Here is a 23052-nt window from a genome sequence, read left to right on the forward strand (position 1 = left end):
ACTTGGAGTTACATTGTGTTGTTTGTGTCCCCTCTATTTTTTTGAGCAGTGTATTTTAGTTTTACACACAGGATGTCTGTATTCTAAAGATGTAAACTGGGTAACTCCTTTAACTTAGAAATCTGCACACATTATGATTACTATGTATGTTGGCTCTGAAGCCTACACAATTTTAACCCTTTAGTGTCCGAGCCAATTTTGACCTTAATGACCAGGCTAAATTTTTTAATTCTGACCAGTGTCACTTCATATGGTAATAACTCTGGAACGCTTCAATTGATCCTAATCATTCTGAGATTCTTTATTCGTGACAGATTGTACTTTGTGATAGTGGCAAAATTTGTTTGATACGACTTGCGTTTATTTGTAAAAATATTGGAAATTTGGTGAAAATTTTGAAAATGTAACAATTTTCAAAATTAGAATTTTCATGCCCTTAAATCTGAGAGATATGTCACACAAAATAGTTAATAAATAACATTTCCCACATGTCTACTTTACATCAGCACAACTTTTGAAACATTTTTTTTTTTTTGTTAAACGTTGACCAACGATTTCTCATTTTCCCTACAACTTACAAAACCATTTTTTAGGGACCCCATCACATTTGTACTGACTTTGAGGGGCCTTTATGACAGAAAATACCCAAAAGTGACACCATTCTAAAAACTGCACCCCTCAAGGTGCTCAAAACCACATTCAAGAAGTTTATTAACCCTTCAGGTGCTTCACACTAACTAAAGCAATGTGGAAGGAAAAAATTTACATTTTACTTTCACAAAAAATTACTTTAGCCCAAAATGTTTTTATTTTCACAAGGGTAACAGGATAAAATGGACCACAAAAGTTGTTGTGCAATTTCTCCTGAGTGCGCCGGTACCTCATATGTGGGGTAAAACTACTGTTTGGGCGCACGGCAGGGCTCGGAAGGGAAGGAGCGCCATTTGACTTTTTGAATGCAAAAAATGTCAGGAATCGAGAGCGGACGCCATGTTGCATTTGGAGAGCCCCTGATGCGCCTAAACAGTGGAAACCCCCCATAAGAGAACCCATTTTGGAAAATGGACCCCTCAAGGAATGTATGTAGATGTCTGGTGAGCTCCTTGAACCCCCAGGTGCTTCACAGAAGTTCCTTTTTAAAAAAAAAAAAAAAAAAAAAAAAAAAGTTTGTGGTCTGTATCCGCGCTGCCAACTGATGAAGTGGCATCTAATTCCAGAGATAATTAAAAAAAAAAAAAGGGTCTAATATTTTTCTACGCGTTTAAGTGTAACCCCCTTCTTCAGGATCAAAACCATATGCATATGCAGGGTTCTATAGAGGAGCATTTTAAAATGAGTGCCAACCAATAATAATTGTGAAACTAGACCCCATAATTTATTGCACAGTTTCTCCCGAACGTGGTGATGCCCAATATGTAATCAGAAATTAGTATTAGGCCACACGTCAGGGCTGAGAAGGAAGGAGCACTATTTGGATTTTGGAGCACAGATTTTGGTAGGCGACGTTTGCCAGAACAGCGGGGAAAAAAAAAAAAAAAAAAAAAAAAAATGACCCCATTGTAGAAATTACACCTCTCAATGAATTCCTCTAGGGCTGCACTAGTTTGTAACATTCACGCCAGGCTTTATTCTGGAGAATTGCAAATATGCCAGTTTTGTGCCCATACATAGTGCCCCCATATATTGTGCCCAGCTTGTGCTTCTGGTGACACACACCCCGTAAATTATGTGCTCTCTCCTCACTACAATAATGCCAAACATGTGGCCGCTTACTGGGGTTTAGGCACAGTGGGGCTCAGGAGGGGGCTTTTGGATTTGAGCGCAGAATTCACAGGATTTTAGTTGAGGGGGCAGGAGCCGTCGCTTTTCCAGAGTCTTTGTTCTATCAGTATTGTGGGAACCCCCTATAGTTCCAGTGACAGATTACAGACCTGAGTGGGGGCTGGTTTTGTGTGGGATAAATTGGGGTTTTATTGGTAAAAAATATTTAGATTTGAGAGTCCTCAGTGGTTGATACCTTTTTAATGGCTAACTGAAAAGATGGTAACAAATTGCAAGCTTTCCAGCCTACTAGGGTCTCTTCATCAGGCATAGAATATGTAACATCCCCGGCGGCATGCCGGCATGGCTTTCCATCTCCCACCATGCAGGGCCGCCAGCTTACTCACCAGTCCAGGCTGCGCACTATTCTCCTCTGCTTGCTGTGTGCCTGTGTCTTGTCTGCAGGCTTAGGGCGGCGGCGCTGGAAGGAACTTCCTGAGTCTTAAAGGAACAGTGCGCACATTCCTAAAATGTCCCCAGCCTATTTCTGTGAGGCACTGGATACTTAAACCACCTCCACCCATTGAGAAGTGCCTGAGCAACACTTACGCTCAGTGTGTTCTGTGCAACTACTGAGTTGCCAGGTCCTGTCCTGAATCTATACTGTTCTGCCACCCTGGGGACTGTGTACCCAGGCCTGTTACCTATACCTGTGACCGGTGGCTCAGTGCTTAGCACTGCAGCCTTTCAGCGCAGGGGTCCTGGGTTTAAATCCCACCAAGGACAACAAATCCAAGGAGTTTGTATGTTCTCCCCGTATTTGCGTGGGTTTCCCGTTTCCTCCCCCACTCCAAAGACATACTGATAGGGAATGTAGATTGTGAGCCTCAATGGGGACAGTGCCCATAATGTCTGTAAAGCGCTGTGGAATTAGTGGTGCTATATAAGAGAGTAAAATAAATAAATATTTCTGCACCCTGAGTGCCAAGGCACGTACCTGTATCTCGTTCCTGTGTCCACTCTTGTCTGAACTGTGTCCTAGCCTGTTTTCTGTTAGCTTCTATGTCATATCTTTCCCTCTACCTCCTGTATCTACTCCAGTACCTTTCCCTTACCTGCAGTGTCTGAACCAGGACCAAACTCCTATCCAGTTGTCTCTGTACTTCTGTTTGTGAGTTTTTTGTGTCTGCACGGTACTTCATAGTAAGTACCCTGTGAGAGCCAGATTCAATCTGTTCCGTTACCCTGTCCTTGTATTCATCCTCTGTGTACTGGTTATCTCCCTGCGCTTGCCTGGCAGCGCTTGCGGCATTCCTGCCTTGCCCGCGCTTGCGGCATTCCTGACTTGTCCGCACCTGCGGTTCTGCTCCTGTAACCCAGTCTGTACTGGTCCCTATCCAGCTTGTTTACCTGCCTGTATACCAGCCGTGCCCGCCTCTGCCTGCGTGTTTATCAGTCGTGCCCGCCAGTACTCACCTGTCTATCTGCATTCCCGCTAGACCTACTTCACCTGCCAGTGCTTATTTACACACCAGCCAAACCTGCCAGTACCTACATACCCCGGTGTGGGTCAACAGCTGAGTGATAGGGGTCTGCCCTGGAGTATCACCTGGGTCACCTCCCTCGTCCCTCCTCGGATTGTGGAGTTGTTAAGCCGCTGTGCGTCCGGGGTTGGATCTGGCGATTCCCCTAGTCACGCCCCTCCAGGCACTCCTCAGCTCATGGCCCAGTGGGACCACAAACAACGCTCACCCCAGAAGGTCCAGGTGTGAGCGTAACAGAATAACACAAAATCTGAAGAGTCACATATTTATATACAGAAATAATGGAATAGATGAGACAAGTGAATTAAAGCAGAACTATTAGTAAGAGAGAGAGAGAGAGAGAAACCGTTTTAGCCGTAAATATTGAAATGGTTAATAGATGAGGAGTGTGAATGTTTTATTGTCCTGTGATTGAAGTCTGGTCCGGGGTTGTGATGACCCCACAGGTCTGAGGAGCACATTCCTTACTTGATATAGAAAGACCTAAATCCATGCAACACATTCATTCCTGCACTGAGTTCACCAATGGTTGTCATAAGTTTGTATTCCCCAACTTTTCTGTCTCTGAGATTTGAAGTAAACTTTTTAATACCAGTAATTTAATGTCCATGATGCTATGATCAGGGATACAAAAAATGTTTTGCTACAGGTAGATTTATTCTTTTTTCTTTTATTGTGTGGCGATGATGATTCATCCTTGTCCTAAGCTTTTTTGTCCTGTCTCCCCTACATAAAGACCCCCAGCTGGACATTTGGTACATATAATTAAGTACACTACATTAGATGTGATACAGCTGAAAGTACCTGGGATCTTGTAGTCCTGATGTGAGATGGGGATCTTTATCTTGTCTGTGGTCGTTATAAACTGACAGGTTTTACATTTTTTCTGATTGCAAGGAAAGGTACCTGTAGCTGGAGGAGATGACAGGGAGCTTCTGACAATGATGCTTCTTAGATTTGGGGGCTGTCTGAAACACAGAAGTGGGGGGTCTGGAAATATGGATTGTAATCGGGCATCTTTTTGTAGTAAGGGTTGCAGTTTCTGTGCAGCTCTCCTTAGCGCCTCCAGATTTAGATTGTAGGTGACTACTAGAGGCACCCGGTTGCTTTCTTGTTTGGTTTTGTAATGTAGGAGATGATTCCTTGATATTCTGGTGGCTCTTGTAATCTGGTTCTCAATTGTTCTTGGATGGTAGCCCTGATTCAAAAAGGTCTTTCTGAGGCCACCAAGGTGTTTGTCTCTATCCATAGGGTTGGAACATATCCGATTGTATCTGATGGCTTGGCTGTAGACAATAGTTTGTGTTTTGGATGGAAACTGTCCCATTTAAGGTATGTTGGATGGTCGATTGGCTTCCAGAACAAGGATGTCTCTATTTCATTGTTCTGTAGCTTGATGATGGTGTCCAAAAGGTTAATTTCAGTACAGGAGTAGTTGAGTGTTAGGTTGATGGTGGGATGAAATCGATTAAAGTGTTAATGGAACATCTTCAGCTGTTGCTCAGACCCCGTCCAGATGACTAAAATATCATCAATGAATCGATAGTAGGCCAGAGGCCTGATGAGACATGGGGACGGAAAGTCACTTTCAAGCTTGGCCATGAGAAGATTTCCATACTGTGGAGCCATTTTACTTCCCATCGCTGTACCATTCTCCTGAAGATATATGTTATCAAATTCAAAGTAATTGTGGGTGAGGATGAATTCTGTAAGTTTAACCACAAAATCAGCATCAATTCCTGTGTTTTCTATGAAGACTTTGCAGGCATTAATACCCCTGGTAAAGAGTACACCCAGCTACGTTCAGGACACAACTGACCTACTGAATAAACTAGCAGCAGTAGGTCCTCTACCAGAAGGAACCATCCTGGCCACCATGGATGTGGAATCTTTTATTCTAATATCCCACACCTGGATGGATTAAATGCCTGCAAAATCTTCATAGAAAATACAGTGCTGTAGAATATTTCATTTGGACACATTTTACAGACTTTCAACTGACTGCAAATGGGGGCAACATGTGAACTTTGGGGGAAGGAGACAATAAAATGTTATAATTGTAGATCAGACACCAGTCAAAAAAACAATAATAATGCAGCAACTACAATCTATTCTTAATATACAGCCCATACAGGCCGAACGAGCACCTCCCTACATCCCGGTACCATTCTAAATTGTGGGACATTCAAGAATAGTGAGTGCAGCTCTGAAGTATAATACATCATGAAACTCAGGATCAGTACAGGATCAGTAATGTAATGTATATACACAGTGACTCCACCAGCAGAATAGTGAGTGCAGCTCTGGAGTATAATACAGGATGTAACTCAGGATCAGTACAGGATAAGTAATGTAATGTATATACACAGTGACTGCACCAGCAGAATAGTGAGTGCAGCTCTGGAGTATAATACAGGATGTAACTCAGGATCAGTACAGGATAAGTAATGTAATGTATGTACACAGTGACTCCACCAGCAGAATAGTGAGTGCAGCTCTGGAGTATAATACAGGATGTAACTCAGGATCAGTACAGGATAAGTAATGTAATGTATGTACACAGTGACTCCACCAGCAGAATAGTGAGTGCAGCTCTGGAGTATAATACAGGATGTAACTCAGGATTAGTACAGGATAAGTAATGTATGTACACAGTGACTCCACCAGCAGAATAGTGAGTGCAGCTCTGGAGTATAATACAGGATGTAACGCAGGATCAGTACAGGATAAGTAATGTAATGTATGTACACAGTGACTGCACCAGCAGAATAGTGAGTGCAGCTCTGGAGTATAATACAGGATGTAACTCAGGATCAGTACAGGATAAGTAATGTAATGTATGTACACAGTGACTGCACCAGCAGAATAGTGAGTGCAGCTCTGGAGTATAATACAGGATGTAACTCAGGATCAGTACAGGATAAGTAATGTAATGTATGTACACAGTGACTCCACCAGCAGAATAGTGAGTGCAGCTCTGGAGTATGTGTTGGAATTCGGAATTATTACAAGATTAGTAATGGAACATATTCACAATATAAATGTAGATTAGATTCCAGTTTTCAGCACAGGCTCCATTCATCCGCATTGATGGTAAATGTGTGATTGATGTGGGGACCCATTGCTGGCACTGCCACTGATCACTAGCATAGAGGTCCCAAGCATTACTGCAGTGAGGAGCGTTGTAAATGTAGTGGTGGATGAATATTCATGTTGGAGTTTTATTCCAAGCGCACACATGGCACATAAGTGGGCGCTTACACAGATTTCACATAGGAGCCCAGGAATCTTTAGCTGCGTCTCTGCTGCGGTTATAGATTTTCCTTATTGTCAGATTTCAGTTTTCTGTGTGCATTCTACATAATGGCCACTAGAGGGCAGCAGCGTTCCATGAAGATGCCGGCCTCGGGGTAATTGTGATGAGTTAATGACATACATTCAGCTCTGCAGCTCCCTGTCATTCTTCTGACACTCCTAATTCATGAGATCTGGCTGTTGCCTGAGTGGAAAGCTGTTTTCAATATACATGCATACATATATAGTGTGTTCCCCCGTACAGCCCTGTGCTGACAGCTGGGAGTACGGGAAGCCCAAAATGTTTATTTTTCTGTGTTTTCTGCAGATAATTTCTGCTTTTCATTTGTTTGCTTGTTTTTCTTTGCACTTAAAGGGAACCTGTCACGTTGTACACAGTCCAAACTCAGAAGTCAGAAGGAGAAGCTGAGCTGAATAATATATAGGTTCATACGAAATGATTCAGTATAACTTGCATTTTATTAATTGAAATCCCTGGTGATTGTATGTATGAGTCCAGTGGGCGGTCCTACTAGTGATTGACAGCTGTCTCTGCAGGCAAAGTTATACAGAGAAGACTGTCAATCAGTAGTAGGACCGCCCACTGGACTCATAGGCTACAGACATTGGGGATTATAATTATGGAAAAAAAATCAAGTTTTCCTGAAACTTTTCCAATAGAAATGTCCATCAGTCGATCAGCTCCTGCTATATAACCTCCTGCCTGCAGATCAGACACCATTTTCAGCATGACAGGATCCCTTTAAGGCAGGAACTGTTCCGGACACAAGTTTCTTCTAGTTCTAGACATAGAAAGAGATGTCTGGTCTCGTAATCTTTAATCTAGCGCCCCCCACAGTATTTAGTGCATCTCCCAAAAAATATTTGTGTCAAACAAATATTGTACCTAACAATAATTAGTACCACATAATGGCCACTTAAATCATTTTTGGGCAGGTACATAGTGCCCCTCACAGTAATTGTGCCCACACAGTGTCCCCTCAAAGATAAATGTGCCTAGTGGGCAGTTCTCCGGCCTCAGTAGTATTGGTGCTCCCCCATATTGTCCCTACATAATAATAGTTCTTGACTATAGGAACTGTAACAAACTATCCCCATAACTTTAGTGCTTCCCATAGCGCCCCCCCAAATGTAACTGACCGCGTGCCCCCATAGTAACTGTACTAGTGTCCCCATTACAAACAGTGATTCCCCATAGAGCCCTTATATGTAACTGTTCCAGAGGGCCCCCAGTAATATTAGTGCTCCCCATGGTGCCTGCAACAATGTCTACACAGAAATAGTGCCCCTTAGTGAAGCCTCTTCGTGTTCCCAGAAACTGTGATTCCCCCATGCGTTATATTTCCCCATGTAGTGTGACCGCACCGCAAAACCCCTCAACATAGTCTGAGTCCCCAATAAAACTGCCTCTACTTAGTATAGTGCCCCTACTCATATTTTTATGCCCTCACAGTGCCTCCCCACATAGTGCCACAGTATAATACCCTGCAGTGCTCCTCACGTGATGCCCTTACAGTGCTCCTCATACAGTATGATGTTCTAATAATACCCCTCATATGGTATGGTGCCCTCGCGATGCCCCTCATACGGTATGGTGCCCCTCATATGGTATGGTGCCCTCGCGGTGCCCCTCATACTGTATGGTGTACTCGCGGTGCCCCTCATATGATATGGTGCCCTCACTGTGCCCCTCATATGGTATGGTGCCCTTCATACGGTATGGTACCCCTCATACGGTATGGTGCCCTCGCGGTGCCCCTCATACGGTATGGTGCCCTCGCGGTGCCTCTCATACGGTATGGTGCCCTCGCGGTGCCTCTCATACGGTATCCTGCCCTCGTGGTGCCCCTCATACGGTATGGTGCCCTCGTGGTGCCCCTCATACGGTATGGTGTCCTTCATACGGTATGGTGTCCTCGCGGTGCCCCTCATACGGTATGGTGCCCTCGCGGTGCCTCTCATACGGTATCCTGCCCTCGTGGTGCCCCTCATACGGTATGGTGCCCTCGTGGTGCCCCTCATACGGTATGGTGTCCTTCATACGGTATGGTGTCCTCGCGGTGCCCCTCATACGGTATGGTGCCCTCACGGTGCCCCTGATACGGTACCGTGCCCTCGCGGTGCCCCTCATACGGTATGGTGCTCTCGTGGTGCTCCTCCCAAGTATGAAGCTACCACACGCAATATGATGCCCCACATACATTATGGTGCCTCCACAGTGCCCCTCCCACAGTATGATGCCCCCCAGTCCTTCTCAGGCAGAATAGGCATTAAGAAGTACAAAAAAACATATGGTCTCCTAGCCGGGTTCCCATGATGAGCAGAGCAAACTTGCAGCCCTCTGTTCTGTGTGAGGCAGCACAGCAGGCGGCTTCTAATGATGGGATTGTGCCTCCTGCACTGGGACTCATACAGTGCTGAGGACACACAGGCCGGATGATGGAGCTGCAGGCTGACAGCTCCCTACTCCACCATTGTATTCATTTGTATGTGTGTCCTTGTGGAACAGCTTTCCATATCTGGGATCGTCCCTCTGGATCCACAGCAGATGGGGGAGATATGTAGGCGGCCGTTCCTGTTCCCTGGAGTGGCCGCTGCTGGGGAGTTGTAATATTAGCTGGAAGTCATGATTGACAGCGCAATACCTGAACTGGTCAGATACACTACATTGAGAGCCCTGTACCATGGAGGGACCCCCAAACCTTCACTTGCTCATCTAGACCTGGGATTCTTGATATGACGACCCTTTAATCAAAACCTTTCTATATACCCAGCACTGAATTCCCTGCTCACATATTTCTTATTACTTTTCCACTGCTATTGTTCTTTATGAAGGGATGTTCTAATATCGTCCTCTGCAAGGATTGATCTGGGGTCGCTACAATAAGTAACTCACATCACATGTTTGTGAACCCAGGTCTTTTTTTCATTACTTTTTTTTAGGCTAGGGCTACAGAGTAACATGTGACATGGCGCTCAAATGCCAGCGTCACACGGCGACATCTCCTCTAATGATATCCTAATTACATGTTCTCTGTGTGCAGGTAACAATGCTGAATATGGGGCGCGTAGCTCTACTCTGGCTCCATCTGCTGGTGGCAAAGGGAACTGCTCAGCATGCAAGCATACTTCTTTAGAGTTAAAAAGTTTGTGAAAATTGTAAAAGGTTTCCCTTTCTATTAAATGGCTATATTAAAAAATATAAGAAATGTAGAATTATTGTCCTGTAAAATATAATTGACAGTATAGGAACAGACTGAAATATTGATCCTATAAATCACAATCAGGGAACCAGGTCACGAGAAGTCACATTTTATTAAAGGGATGTCAAATCTGACATCTGCCACCGTTTATTATCAAGCGAATGTTATTTATTGTTTTAATCCGGAGGAAGACTTAAGCTGCATTTGCACTGCAAGATTATCGTAAATGAGCGTTCTTAAAAATACTGGTTTCGTGAAAATGTTTCCGTGGGATCAGGCTATCGATCACCTGATGTATGGGAAAAATGCTGTTCGTTGGTTAAAATGATCTTTTGTGCAGCACAAAAGATCAACATTCTCGGCAGCGCACCAATCTGTGTAAACAGGACTCGTGCTGCCGAGAACAATGGCTGCCTATGTGACCTGAGCAATCTATTGCGGATCACTGGGTGTGTATCAGTTACTTTGGTCTGCCACTGGAAACAGGCTATTAAACGAAAACCGATAGGTAAAGGCCTACCAATCGGTGGTTGTATCATACCGCCCATGAAAATGGACCCTTACAGTAGTGACCTAACAGACTTGAGTCCAGGAAAATCATTGCCCCCAGGGTCACTTCTTTTTGTCCTCCTGGAGCTGCTTCCACTCTGGCCACATGGGGCCGGGTATTGTCTTGTACCAGGAGGAACCCAGGAACTACTGCACCAGCATCAGCTCTGAGGATTTCATCCCGATACCTAATAGCAGTTGGGGTACTGTTGGATATTACTGGAGGCTTGTCACCCACATGAAGTCTATTTTTGGCAGTTTGGTTAAAAACATGCACACCAATATCTAATAAGGGTCATTTTATAAGGCTCTGGCAGTTCTCCTCTTGTTACACCTTGCACAAAGGAGTATATGTGGCTCCCTCTGCCGCGTCGACGCCTCTCCTGCCATCTCTGGCTCTCCTCCTATAGCCGCCGCATCCTGCTATCTGCTCCATGCTCTTGAGACTCTGCTGGTAGACACCGCAAACCTTTTTTGCGATGACACATGTGGATGTGCCATCCTGAAGCAGCTGGGCTACCTTTGTAACCAGAATGTGCTACAAGTATCTCATCCCACCAGAAGTGACCAGGAAAACAGCAAAACGCAAAACTAGGGGAGAATTGGTCAGAAAAAAAAAGGAGTCACTGTCTCTGACCACCACCTGCGAACCAGTCACTTTTTGTTGGTGGTCTTGCTTTCCCCCTCTAGTGCTCCTGTTCTAACTTTTATTTGCACCAATGCAGGTGATATTGATTCACAATTGGTCCTCTTAAGACTAAGACTTTGCGGTGGCAGCTCGGCCTAAGCTTCAACCATCTTCGGGAGGCGAATGGCCACCTGAGAATGAAACAAAACCTTGTGGCTGTTGGCCTCTATGGTCGGCGGAGATTTGGATGCATGTGGCTGGCTGCACCGCCAGACCGTACCCCAACTGCACTCATCGCAACCTCTAAAGGGTAATCCACTTGGGTTATACTGTGACGTGTAAGTGTTTCTCAGCAGTGTTTGTGACGTGTCTTCATCTTGCTTTTTTTATTTTCTTTCTTTATATTTTATAATTTATTTTTGCTAGTGGGATATCTGCCCCAAATGACACAATGCAAATGTGCCCGAGCTTACTGTCCTCACCAAACAATGCCTGAGAAGTAGCCAGTTATCCTGTAATGCTGCTTTTATTGCAAAAAAAAAAAAAAAAGTCATTATTATCCCTAATGAGCTCCGCATGCAGTTACCGGATCAAATGTCATGCTGCGCTGTGACAGCGACGACCGTGCAACCAGATTTCTGCCTTTCAAGGCGATTTTCAAAGCAGCATTTTGTTGCTATTAGAGAGGCGAGGAGCGATATTTATACCCGGCGCTCCTCTGCTCCGGTGATCCTCGGCCCCGTGCTTGTTTTGTCTCCTAATAAGCCCGGCTTGAAATGGAGCATTAACATTGTGACTTTATTATTGTGGACTGTGATTCCCCATATTTATAGATTTGATGCATTGTGTGGTAGGAATTCACAATCTGGCAGCTAACAACTCTGACCCCTTTATTATACAGAGGTAGGAATGGAAGATATGTTACTTCTTATGTTTCATTTTCGGGAAAGCTGGATGACAATGGTGAACAGACTATTGTCTGTGTGATCCCAGAATATAACTAGCCTAAAAATAACTGTTTTATTTATATCCATAGATGGCATAACACTACTCGCCCCCCTATATGAGAATATAACTACTATAATACTGCTCCGATGTACAAGAATATAACTACTATAATACTGCCCCTATGTACAAGAATATAATTACTATAATACTGCCCCTATGTACAAGAATAGAACTACTATAATACTGCTCCTATGTACAAGAATATAACTACTATAATACTGCTCCATATATACAAGAATATAGCTACTATAATACTGCCCCTATGTACAAGAATATAACTACTACAATACTGCCCCTATGTACAAGAATATAACTGCTATAATACTGCTCCAATGTACAAGAATATAATTACTATAATACTGCCCCTATGTACAAGAATATAACTACTATAATACTGCTCCCTATGTACAAGAATATAACTACTATAATAATGCCCCTATGTACAAGAATATAACTACTATAATAATGCCCCTATGTACAAGAATATTACTACTATAATACTGCCTCTATGTACAAGAATATAACTGCTATAATACTGCCCCTATGTACAAGAATATAACTACTATAATACTGCCCCCTATGTACAAGAATATAACTACTATAATACTGCCCCTATGTACAAGAATATAACTACTATAATACTGCCCCTATGTACAAGAATATAACTGCTATAATACTGCCCCTATGTACAAGAATATAACTGCTATAATACTGCCCCTATGTACAAGAATATAACTGCTATAATACTGCCCCTATGTACAAGAATATAACTGCTCTAATACTGCCCCTATGTACAAGAATATAACTGCTATAATACTGCCCCTATGTACAAGAATATAACTGCTATAATACTGCCTCCTATGTACAAGAATATAACTACTATAATACTGCCTCCTATGTACAAGAATATAACTACTATAATACTGCCCCTATGTACAAGAATATAACTGCTATAATACTGCTCCCATGTACAAGAATATAACTACTATAATACTGCTCCCATGTACAAGAATATAACTACTATAATACTGCCTCCTATGTACAAGAATATAACTACTATAATACTGCCCCTATGTACAAGAATATAACTACTATAATACTGCCTCCTATGTACAAGAATATAACTACTATAATACTGCCTCCTATGTACAAGAATATAACTACTATAATACTGCCTCCTATGTACAAGAATATAACTACTATAATACTGCTCCTATGTACAAGAATATAACTACTATAATACTGCTCCCATGTACAAGAATATAACTACTATAATACTGCCTCCTATGTACAAGAATATAACTACTATAATACTGCCTCCTATGTACAAGAATATAACTACTATAATACTGCCTCCTATGTACAAGAATATAACTACTATAATACTGCTCCTATGTACAAGAATATAACTACTATAATACTGCCTCCTATGTACAAGAATATAACTACTATAATACTGCCCCTATGTACAAGAATATAACTACTATAATACTGCCCCTATGTACAAGAATATAACTACTATAATACTGCCCCCTATGTACAAGAATATAACTGCTATAATACTGCCCCTATGTACAAGAATATAACTACTATAATACTGCCCCTATGTACAAGAATATAACTACTATAATACTGCCTCCTGTGTACAAGAATATAACTACTATAATACTGCCTCCTATGTACAAGAATATAACTACTATAATACTGCCTCCTATGTACAAGAATATAACTACTATAATACTGCCTCCTATGTACAAGAATATAACTACTATAATACTGCCCCTATGTACAAGAATATAACTGCTATAATACTGCCTCCTATGTACAAGAATATAACTACTATAATACTGCCTCCTATGTACAAGAATATAACTACTATAATACTGCCCCTATGTACAAGAATATAACTGCTATAATACTGCTCCCATGTACAAGAATATAACTACTATAATACTGCTCCCATGTACAAGAATATAACTACTATAATACTGCTCCCATGTACAAGAATATAACTACTATAATACTGCCTCCTATGTACAAGAATATAACTACTATAATACTGCCTCCTATGTACAAGAATATAACTACTATAATACTGCCTCCTATGTACAAGAATATAACTACTATAATACTGCTCCTATGTACAAGAATATAACTACTATAATACTGCTCCCATGTACAAGAATATAACTACTATAATACTGCCTCCTATGTACAAGAATATAACTACTATAATACTGCCTCCTATGTACAAGAATATAACTACTATAATACTGCCTCCTATGTACAAGAATATAACTACTATAATACTGCTCCTATGTACAAGAATATAACTACTATAATACTGCCCCTATGTACAAGAATATAACTACTATAATACTGCCCCTATGTACAAGAATATAACTACTATAATACTGCCTCCTATGTACAAGAATATAACTACTATAATACTGCCTCCTATGTACAAGAATATAACTACTATAATACTGCCTCCTATGTACAAGAATATAACTACTATAATACTGCCCCTATGTACAAGAATATAACTGCTATAATACTGCTCCCATGTACAAGAATATAACTACTATAATACTGCCTCCTATGTACAAGAATATAACTACTATAATACTGCCCCTATGTACAAGAATATAACTACTATAATACTGCCCCTATGTACAAGAATATAACTGCTATAATACTGCCTCCTATGTACAAGAATATAACTACTATAATACTGCCTCCTATGTACAAGAATATAACTACTATAATACTGCCCCTATGTACAAGAATATAACTGCTATAATACTGCTCCCATGTACAAGAATATAACTGCTATAATACTGCTCCCATGTACAAGAATATAACTACTATAATACTGCTCCCATGTACAAGAATATAACTACTATAATACTGCCTCCTATGTACAAGAATATAACTACTATAATACTGCCTCCTATGTACAAGAATATAACTACTATAATACTGCCTCCTATGTACAAGAATATAACTACTATAATACTGCTCCTATGTACAAGAATATAACTACTATAATACTGCTCCCATGTACAAGAATATAACTACTATAATACTGCCTCCTATGTACAAGAATATAACTACTATAATACTGCCTCCTATGTACAAGAATATAACTACTATAATACTGCCTCCTATGTACAAGAATATAACTACTATAATACTGCTCCTATGTACAAGAATATAACTACTATAATACTGCCTCCTATGTACAAGAATATAACTACTATAATACTGCCCCTATGTACAAGAATATAACTACTATAATACTGCCCCTATGTACAAGAATATAACTACTATAATACTGCCTCCTATGTACAAGAATATAACTACTATAATACTGCCTCCTATGTACAAGAATATAACTACTATAATACTGCCTCCTATGTACAAGAATATAACTACTATAATACTGCCCCTATGTACAAGAATATAACTGCTATAATACTGCTCCCATGTACAAGAATATAACTACTATAATACTGCCTCCTATGTACAAGAATATAACTACTATAATACTGCCCCTATGTACAAGAATATAACTACTATAATACTGCCCCTATGTACAAGAATATAACTACTATAATACTGCCTCCTATGTACAAGAATATAACTACTATAATACTGCCTCCTATGTACAAGAATATAACTACTATAATACTGCCTCCTATGTACAAGAATATAACTACTATAATACTGCCCCTATGTACAAGAATATAACTGCTATAATACTGCTCCCATGTACAAGAATATAACTACTATAATACTGCCTCCTATGTACAAGAATATAACTACTATAATACTGCCTCCTATGTACAAGAATATAGCTACTATAATACTGCCCCTATGTACAAGAATATAACTACTATAATACTGCCCCTATGTACAAGAATATAACTACTATAATACTGCTCCTATGTACAAGAATATAACTACTATAATACTGCCTCCTATGTACAAGAATATAACTACTATAATACTGCCCCTATGTACAAGAATATAACTTCTATAATACTGCCCCTATGTACAAGAATATAACTACTATAATACTGCCTCCTATGTACAAGAATATAACTACTATAATACTGCCTCCTATGTACAAGAATATAACTACTATAATACTGCCCCTATGTACAAGAATATAACTGCTATAATACTGCCCCATGTACAAGAATATAACTACTATAATACTGCCCCTATGTACAAGAATATAACTGCTATAATACTGCCCCTATGTACAAGAATATAACTGCTATAATACTGCCCCTATGTACAAGAATATAACTACTATAATACTGCCTCCTATGTACAAGAATATAACTACTATAATACTGCCCCTATGTACAAGAATATAACTGCTATAATACTGCCCCTATGTACAAGAATATAACTACTATAATACTGCTCCTATGTACAAGAATATAACTACTATAATACTGCTCCTATGTACAAGAATATAACTACTATAATACTGCTCCTATGTACAAGAATATAACTACTATAATACTGCTCCTATGTACAAGAATATAACTACTATAATACTGCTCCTATGTACAAGAATATAACTACTATAATACTGCTCCTATGTACAAGAATATAACTGCTATAATACTGCCGCTATGTACAAGAATATAACTACTATAATACTGCTCCTATGTACAAGAATATAACTACTATAATACTGCTCCTATGTACAAGAATATAACTACTATAATACTGCTCCTATGTACAAGAATATAACTACTATAATACTGCTCCTATGTACAAGAATATAACTGCTATAATACTGCCCCTATGTACAAGAATATAACTACTATAATACTGCTCCTATGTACAAGAATATAACTACTATAATACTGCTCCTATGTACAAGAATATAACTACTATAATACTGCTCCTATGTACAAGAATATAACTACTATAATACTGCTCCTATGTACAAGAATATAACTGCTATAATACTGCCGCTATGTACAAGAATATAACTACTATAATACTGCTCCTATGTACAAGAATATAACTGCTATAATACTGCCCCTATGTACAAGAATATAACTACTATAATACTGCTCCTATGTACAAGAATATAACTACTATAATACTGCCCCTATATACAAGAATATAACTACTATAATACTGCCTACTGTGGACATATATGTACAGAACAGACTGGAGACTTCCCATATCTGTGGTGAATTTCTCGGTGCTGAGGTTTGGTATTTGTATCCATCTGTAATAAAGATGATTATTGTGCTTTGTTTTTATGACCTTATTGGAATAATCCCCTTGCACCATCTCTCGGGGTCTTGCGGCATGCACGCCGTTCTCCCCGTCATTTTCATTATGCCTGTTCTGATGAGAAATGTAAACTGAGCACCAGTGCTAAATGGTGTGTGTGCAGCGAGGACGAGGGCATTAAATCCGAGCGCGCCTTCAGTGATTCAGAAATCTGTTTATTCCGTCATGGAGGGTAACTGTCAACTGCAGATAAGGGAATATGTGGTTTCAATGTCACCAATTCTCAGGCACACGGGGAGCAGTGATAATACACCGGGAGTAATGATAACGTGCGGTCAGGGGAATTCTTGCACTGTCAGCTGTTGTTTCTGTACATCTTTTTTGCAATTTTATAGAAAATTGTTGTTTTTATGAAAGTTAGAGAAGCAACAATTGTGCAGAATTAGTGTCCTCATCTGTGTTCTTCTGCCAAATCTGACGTCAGGCATGGAGATACCTGAAGACACCAGGAGATGCAGTCTCTCAAGGCCACCCAAAAACTTTCATACATGGGCCCCTTTTATTTAGAATTGGGTGTACCTGGGCATGAGACTTTTTGGGCCGTCCTACCATTGTTTTAGTGATTATGCTGCATAAAGGTCCCAAATCTGGGACCATCACCTGTGAAGGAAACAGGGTCACTGGCCGACATATGTAAATGGAGATTGAACAAAGAGGTGTCATCACTATCCATCATATTTTTATAAAACAGTGTCCAAAAAGCACAGCACAATTGCACAGTGTGAACATTTTGCTTTCCGCCGCCTGGATTTTGTGGCTGGTGATGTTGCACTTGGTTGACGCGTTGTAAAAGGCCTGAGAGGAGTCTGTCACAAGAGATGAGCGAACCTGAACTGTGAAGTTCGAGGTTCGTACCAGACACCTAGTGTCTGGTGCTGAACTCCGAACACTGACTGTGACGGGGGAGGAGGGAGATTTTTCCAGCTCCAAAGTTCGGGTCCCCATTGATTTCTATGGGGTTGGGTACAGTTCTGGTACCGGAACCGAACTTGGACCAAATTGCGGTCGAACTCGACGAACCCAAATTTCCACAGGTCCTCTCATCCCTATCTGTCACCGTCTTCCATAAATTAAGGTTGTATTCCATTCACAAAAACTGCATCGAATCCGCATAAAAAATCACCCAAAAATAAAAAAGCTTCTTTGTATAAGAAAAATAGATCATTTCTACTTCCAGAGTGGCACTTAATTTTAGTTTTTCAATATTTTTTTTTTCATAATTTGTACCCCTTCTTACACTATATGCACATGGAGTGTTTTTCCTGAGTTTCCTGGCCAGAAACTCCGCTTTTGAGGTGTTTTGAGATTTGGAGAAGAATTTGGAAAGTTTATGCTTAGGGGCTATGTGCACACAGTCTTTTTTGGAGCATAAACTGAAAGAAAACTCTCAGAATCCTTATCAAAAACTCAAAACTTCTCTAAAACTTGGAGTCTCTTGTTTTTTTTCTTTTTCTTTTAAGCTCCAAAAACTCCTACAAAAAAAAAATTAAAAAATTTCTGTGTGTACATAACTAGTTTCAGCTCAATGTCTGCTCCAAAAACTACTGGTCTATGTACGCATATCCTCAGGCTATGGGCATGTGTCATCTTGAGGTGGATTTTGCCTGGAACAGGTCTGAAAAAGTGCTGCAAAAGTGCCCCATTAAATGAAGAAAATGCACAGCAATATCAAAAGGACACTGTGGTGCACTTGTTGTGTGCTATGTCATTTCTTTAAACCATTTTCAAGGTTTGGAAGCCAAATGGATTGAACGCCCCAGCAGCGGAGCTGCCACAAGAATGATGGCAAAATCGCTGGCGAAACCCATCTCAGAAAATCTGAATGTTCTTGTAACTGACTTGACTCAGAAAACTGGGCAAAGATGCCATGTACACAAAAAGATGAAGGTCATGCCGAATTGGCTAAAATTACTTCTACAAAGAGAAGAGGAGGCCATATCTCAGAAATGCAGAGACACAGGAACAAAACAAAAACAGAACCAGATTCTTGAAAACAGGGACATTTACACCAGATAAAAAAAATTACATATTCGTGGCAATTGACCATCCACTTTAAAGAGCGATGTCACAAGAATGCCATTCAAGCCATTGTGACCTTTCCTGCTTTTATAATGTGTCTGGTAAATGTAGGAATCAGACCCCCCCCCCCCTCCCCCCATCCTCCTGTAACATCTTCTGCATGCAATAACTGGTCAGTCCTCTGAGCCACAGAGACTTGATCAAATGAATCTCTGATCTGGGAATATGTGAAGATGATTTTTAAAATGAGAAGGAATTAATGTAGCTCCGGGGCAGCCGTGTTTTTAAATGTCAAGAGTTATTTGTAATGCGCGTTCTCTGTTTTCCTAAATGAATGCGGAATGACAGCGGGGGCCGATGTTTCATTTAAATTCTTCGCACAATGTCACTTTTTCATTTCTATGCTGTTTTAAATAATGTAACTTTATGATCTACATCACCATTGTGTTTAGGAGAAAATGAGGGAAAAATGAGGTTTATAGAGGCAAGTTATTTGATTTGCTTACTTTAGAGGCAGTTTCTGAAATTTACAGTTTTCTCTGTTTGAATCATTAATTTTATGTTGCAGTGCCACTTTTAACCACATGGCAGAAGTGTGAGCATTACCTAATTGGTCAAATGTCTGATATTTCAGATCTCAGGGAAGAAGGGAGTGAGCCTTGATTGCCAGCTTGATATTGTAACACTTTCTGACTATAATCTGTATTATGCTAGATTTGTATTATTGGTACGCTGCAGTTTTGCTTGCAATGCCACCTTTATCCAGCTAAAGAGTGAGGGAGCCAATGAGTCCATATATAATCAGTCTCCACCCTCCCTGCTTGCCTGACAGCTGCAGCTTGTACTGAGCAGCGTGAGATTGCAGCTGCTGCGGGAAGGAGGAACACTGAGGAGGTGTTAATAAGTCTAGGAAGGTGGAGATTAAGTAAAGACTTCCGAACAAGATTACATCTACTATTCTGAAATGGATTGTCAAAGGAAGTACATTAGCCTCATCAGGTCTAAGAGGTCTGTTAAAAAATGCATGCAGTTAGTATCGTAAAATCTGGCGACAGATTCGCTTTAACGAAACTACATGTAGCTTCAGTCAGTTTGAAGACCATGCCAATCTGATTGTTGGATTTTTGCTGCATCGCGAAGTCACCATAGTCTCATCATCTGCACCTAGACTTGCTGAGAACTTGTGTATCCATCAGAAGACCAGGAAAAAAAGTTCCAGCCTTTTTGGAAGTAAACTAAATTCATTTACAATCGGCTGAGATGGAGAAAACTGCGAGGAACTGATACAGGAAGTTTATTAGAAAACGACATAGGAATTAAGTGCTCAGCCAATCACTGGCCAAGCTGGTGACCCGCCTCAGGCACTGATTGGCTGAGAGGTAATTTCCTGTGGGTCGGGATGGACCAGAAAGTAACCAGTAGGGAACCAGGAAGCTTAGAACAGGAGTGATGGGGTGAGCGTCTATATTTTTTAATTTTTCTTAATTCTGCCCTGTTTTTAAAAAAATAAATAAATAAATAAATAAAATTGGGTTAACAACTCCTCCCCTTTTAAAAGGAAACTGTCCGGACAATCTTACTACTGAAACTAATGGTATGACTGGATAATTCCTAGAACAATAATAATAATTTATACCAATTTTGTAATAATATGATGTGTTAGCGCTGGGAAATAAAGCTTTGACATTACAAACAAATGATCTGAGAAGTGCATTTGGGGTGTATCGATAAAATCTGAGTGCAGTGACCACGCCCCCATGGATCTTTCACGCTAATTTACATGTGGCTTCAAAGCTTGATTTTTCTTCTTCTTATATCTTGCACCGCCACTATGATGTAAGGGATTTCCCAGTTTCAGAAAAAAAAACCCTGTTTCCCAGCTGTAGTTTATTTGAAAAAATCGAACAAACTGCGCTTTATTCACCCTCTTCAGGTCCAGGTCTGCACCTATTGTCTGGAGCTCTGACGTCACACAGACAGCGCACTGCAGTCAATCACGGAGCTCAGCGAGCTCTGACAAAGTTGACAGCACGAGCTGCTTAGCGCACTTACTGGCTGCAACGCCAGATGTGAAGTCAACACTACAGGTAGCAGACTTCGGGAGAAGAGGTGGAGACTTGGTGCTGGACCTGGGGATGGTGTGTAAAACTCAGTGTTTTTTTTTTTTTTTCTATACTAACTACAGCTGGGAAAGAGAGGTTTGCCGAAAATGGAAAACCACTCATCACATACTGGAGACCTTCTATGGAGCAGCCGCGGACTCATCCCCTGCCATTAGTCGCAATACGAAGTCATCCTGTTATACTAACTGTAATATCAACTTTCTACTTATCAGATTTATTTTGGGGTGAATATGTGCAAGGTGGGCAACAGCAAAAAAAACAAGTTTTCTTCCTTCCCTTTCAGACGGTATATTTCCATACATCTCTGAATGACCCTGCAGTTGTCGCTGTGGTTGAAGTCCTATGTATAACTAGAAGGCGGGATGGGATACTGCAGGAATCATCGTGCGGCTTTGGGTTATTGCGATTGTTCAGCGGCCAAGCAGAGGAGGAGCCCGTCAATCAGCAGAAGAGGTAACACTGCAAATATCTAAATTATAGAGCGATAGGAGGGACAATACAAGCGCAATAGGGTCTTATCTGATCAACAATGGGGTATAGGAATCAAAGTACATTAACTGCTCCCTCCTGAGGATGTGAAATCCACAGCAAAGAATAAGGGTTTAAAAATAATAATTCCATCTTCAACAGGTTTGAGGATCCAACGTGGTAGAAGGAAGCTGGTGATCTGCGCTGCTGGTGCTGTAATTCCAGTAAAAATCTAGAAGATGGTATAAAGGATGATCATAACGTGATACTCCTGAGGAAGAAGTTTACTAACTGCGAAACATGTCGAGATTAAAATTCCACACTGATCATCCTTTATAACCGTCTTCTGGATTTTTATCACCAGTGGTGCAGATCACCAGCTTCCTTCTACCAGTTAAATATCTAAATCATGGCTTCCTTCTGTCTGGACTGGCCAACAAAACACTTAGATCAAAACATGGATTTGAAAGCAGTCGTGATTACTTGAGTGGAAAGTCAGAGAAGGAGGATTTATATAATGTATTCTTTTTATGTATTGCTGTATTTTATATATTGGGGTATGCGCCATGGATCATAAGAAGCAGGGGGTTGTCCTGCATGTCCCACAAAGTCTCAGAAATGACAACAATGGTGACCTGTCTGGTAATTTGACATAAGAACCAAATAAATATATCCTATAAAATACATGGTTTACAGTATGCACTGAACATTCCCAGAAAGATTGCTCTTCATACTCCCCATAACAAGTTTAAAGAATTAATGGCCAATATGGGCTAAAATGTGGATTATTGCATCTGTGTAATGATCGATCTTTCACTGTGATTCAACTACTAATCTACTTCAATCCACTGTGTGTATGGCTTAAAGAGGTTGTCCTCTACTTGGACAACCCCTTCTGAATCCCTACGTTTCCCCCCAGTAAAATAATTACTTATACTCCCCTCCGGTGCCGGCGCCATTCCAGTGATGCCGTCATTGGCTCTCCTGGGGATCCCCTGACATTATGTCACAGGATCACTGCAGCCAATCAGCGCTGGCTTCAATCTCCTCTTTTATAGACGTAATTGACATCTGGAGGAGGAGAGAGATAATCAGGCGCAGCT

The 23052-nt window shown here is 40.7% G+C and overlaps 1 protein-coding gene across 1 annotated transcript in view; it reads left to right on the forward strand.

The window, feature by feature from the left end:
• NPHP4 (nephrocystin 4) overlaps positions 1-23052 on the forward strand; it is a 353374-nt gene that overhangs the window by 27607 nt on the left and 302715 nt on the right. The window contains exon 4 of the mRNA XM_073656722.1: positions 21765-21934. Within this exon, the coding sequence (XP_073512823.1) occupies positions 21765-21934 (170 nt within the window). The remainder of the gene's footprint in view (positions 1-21764; positions 21935-23052) is intronic.

Source organism: Phyllobates terribilis, unplaced genomic scaffold, assembly GCF_046119375.1.
Source record: "Phyllobates terribilis strain yellow unplaced genomic scaffold, ASM4611937v1 Scaffold_12__6_contigs__length_324123572, whole genome shotgun sequence".
In the NCBI taxonomy this organism is placed as follows: domain Eukaryota; kingdom Metazoa; phylum Chordata; class Amphibia; order Anura; family Dendrobatidae; genus Phyllobates; species Phyllobates terribilis.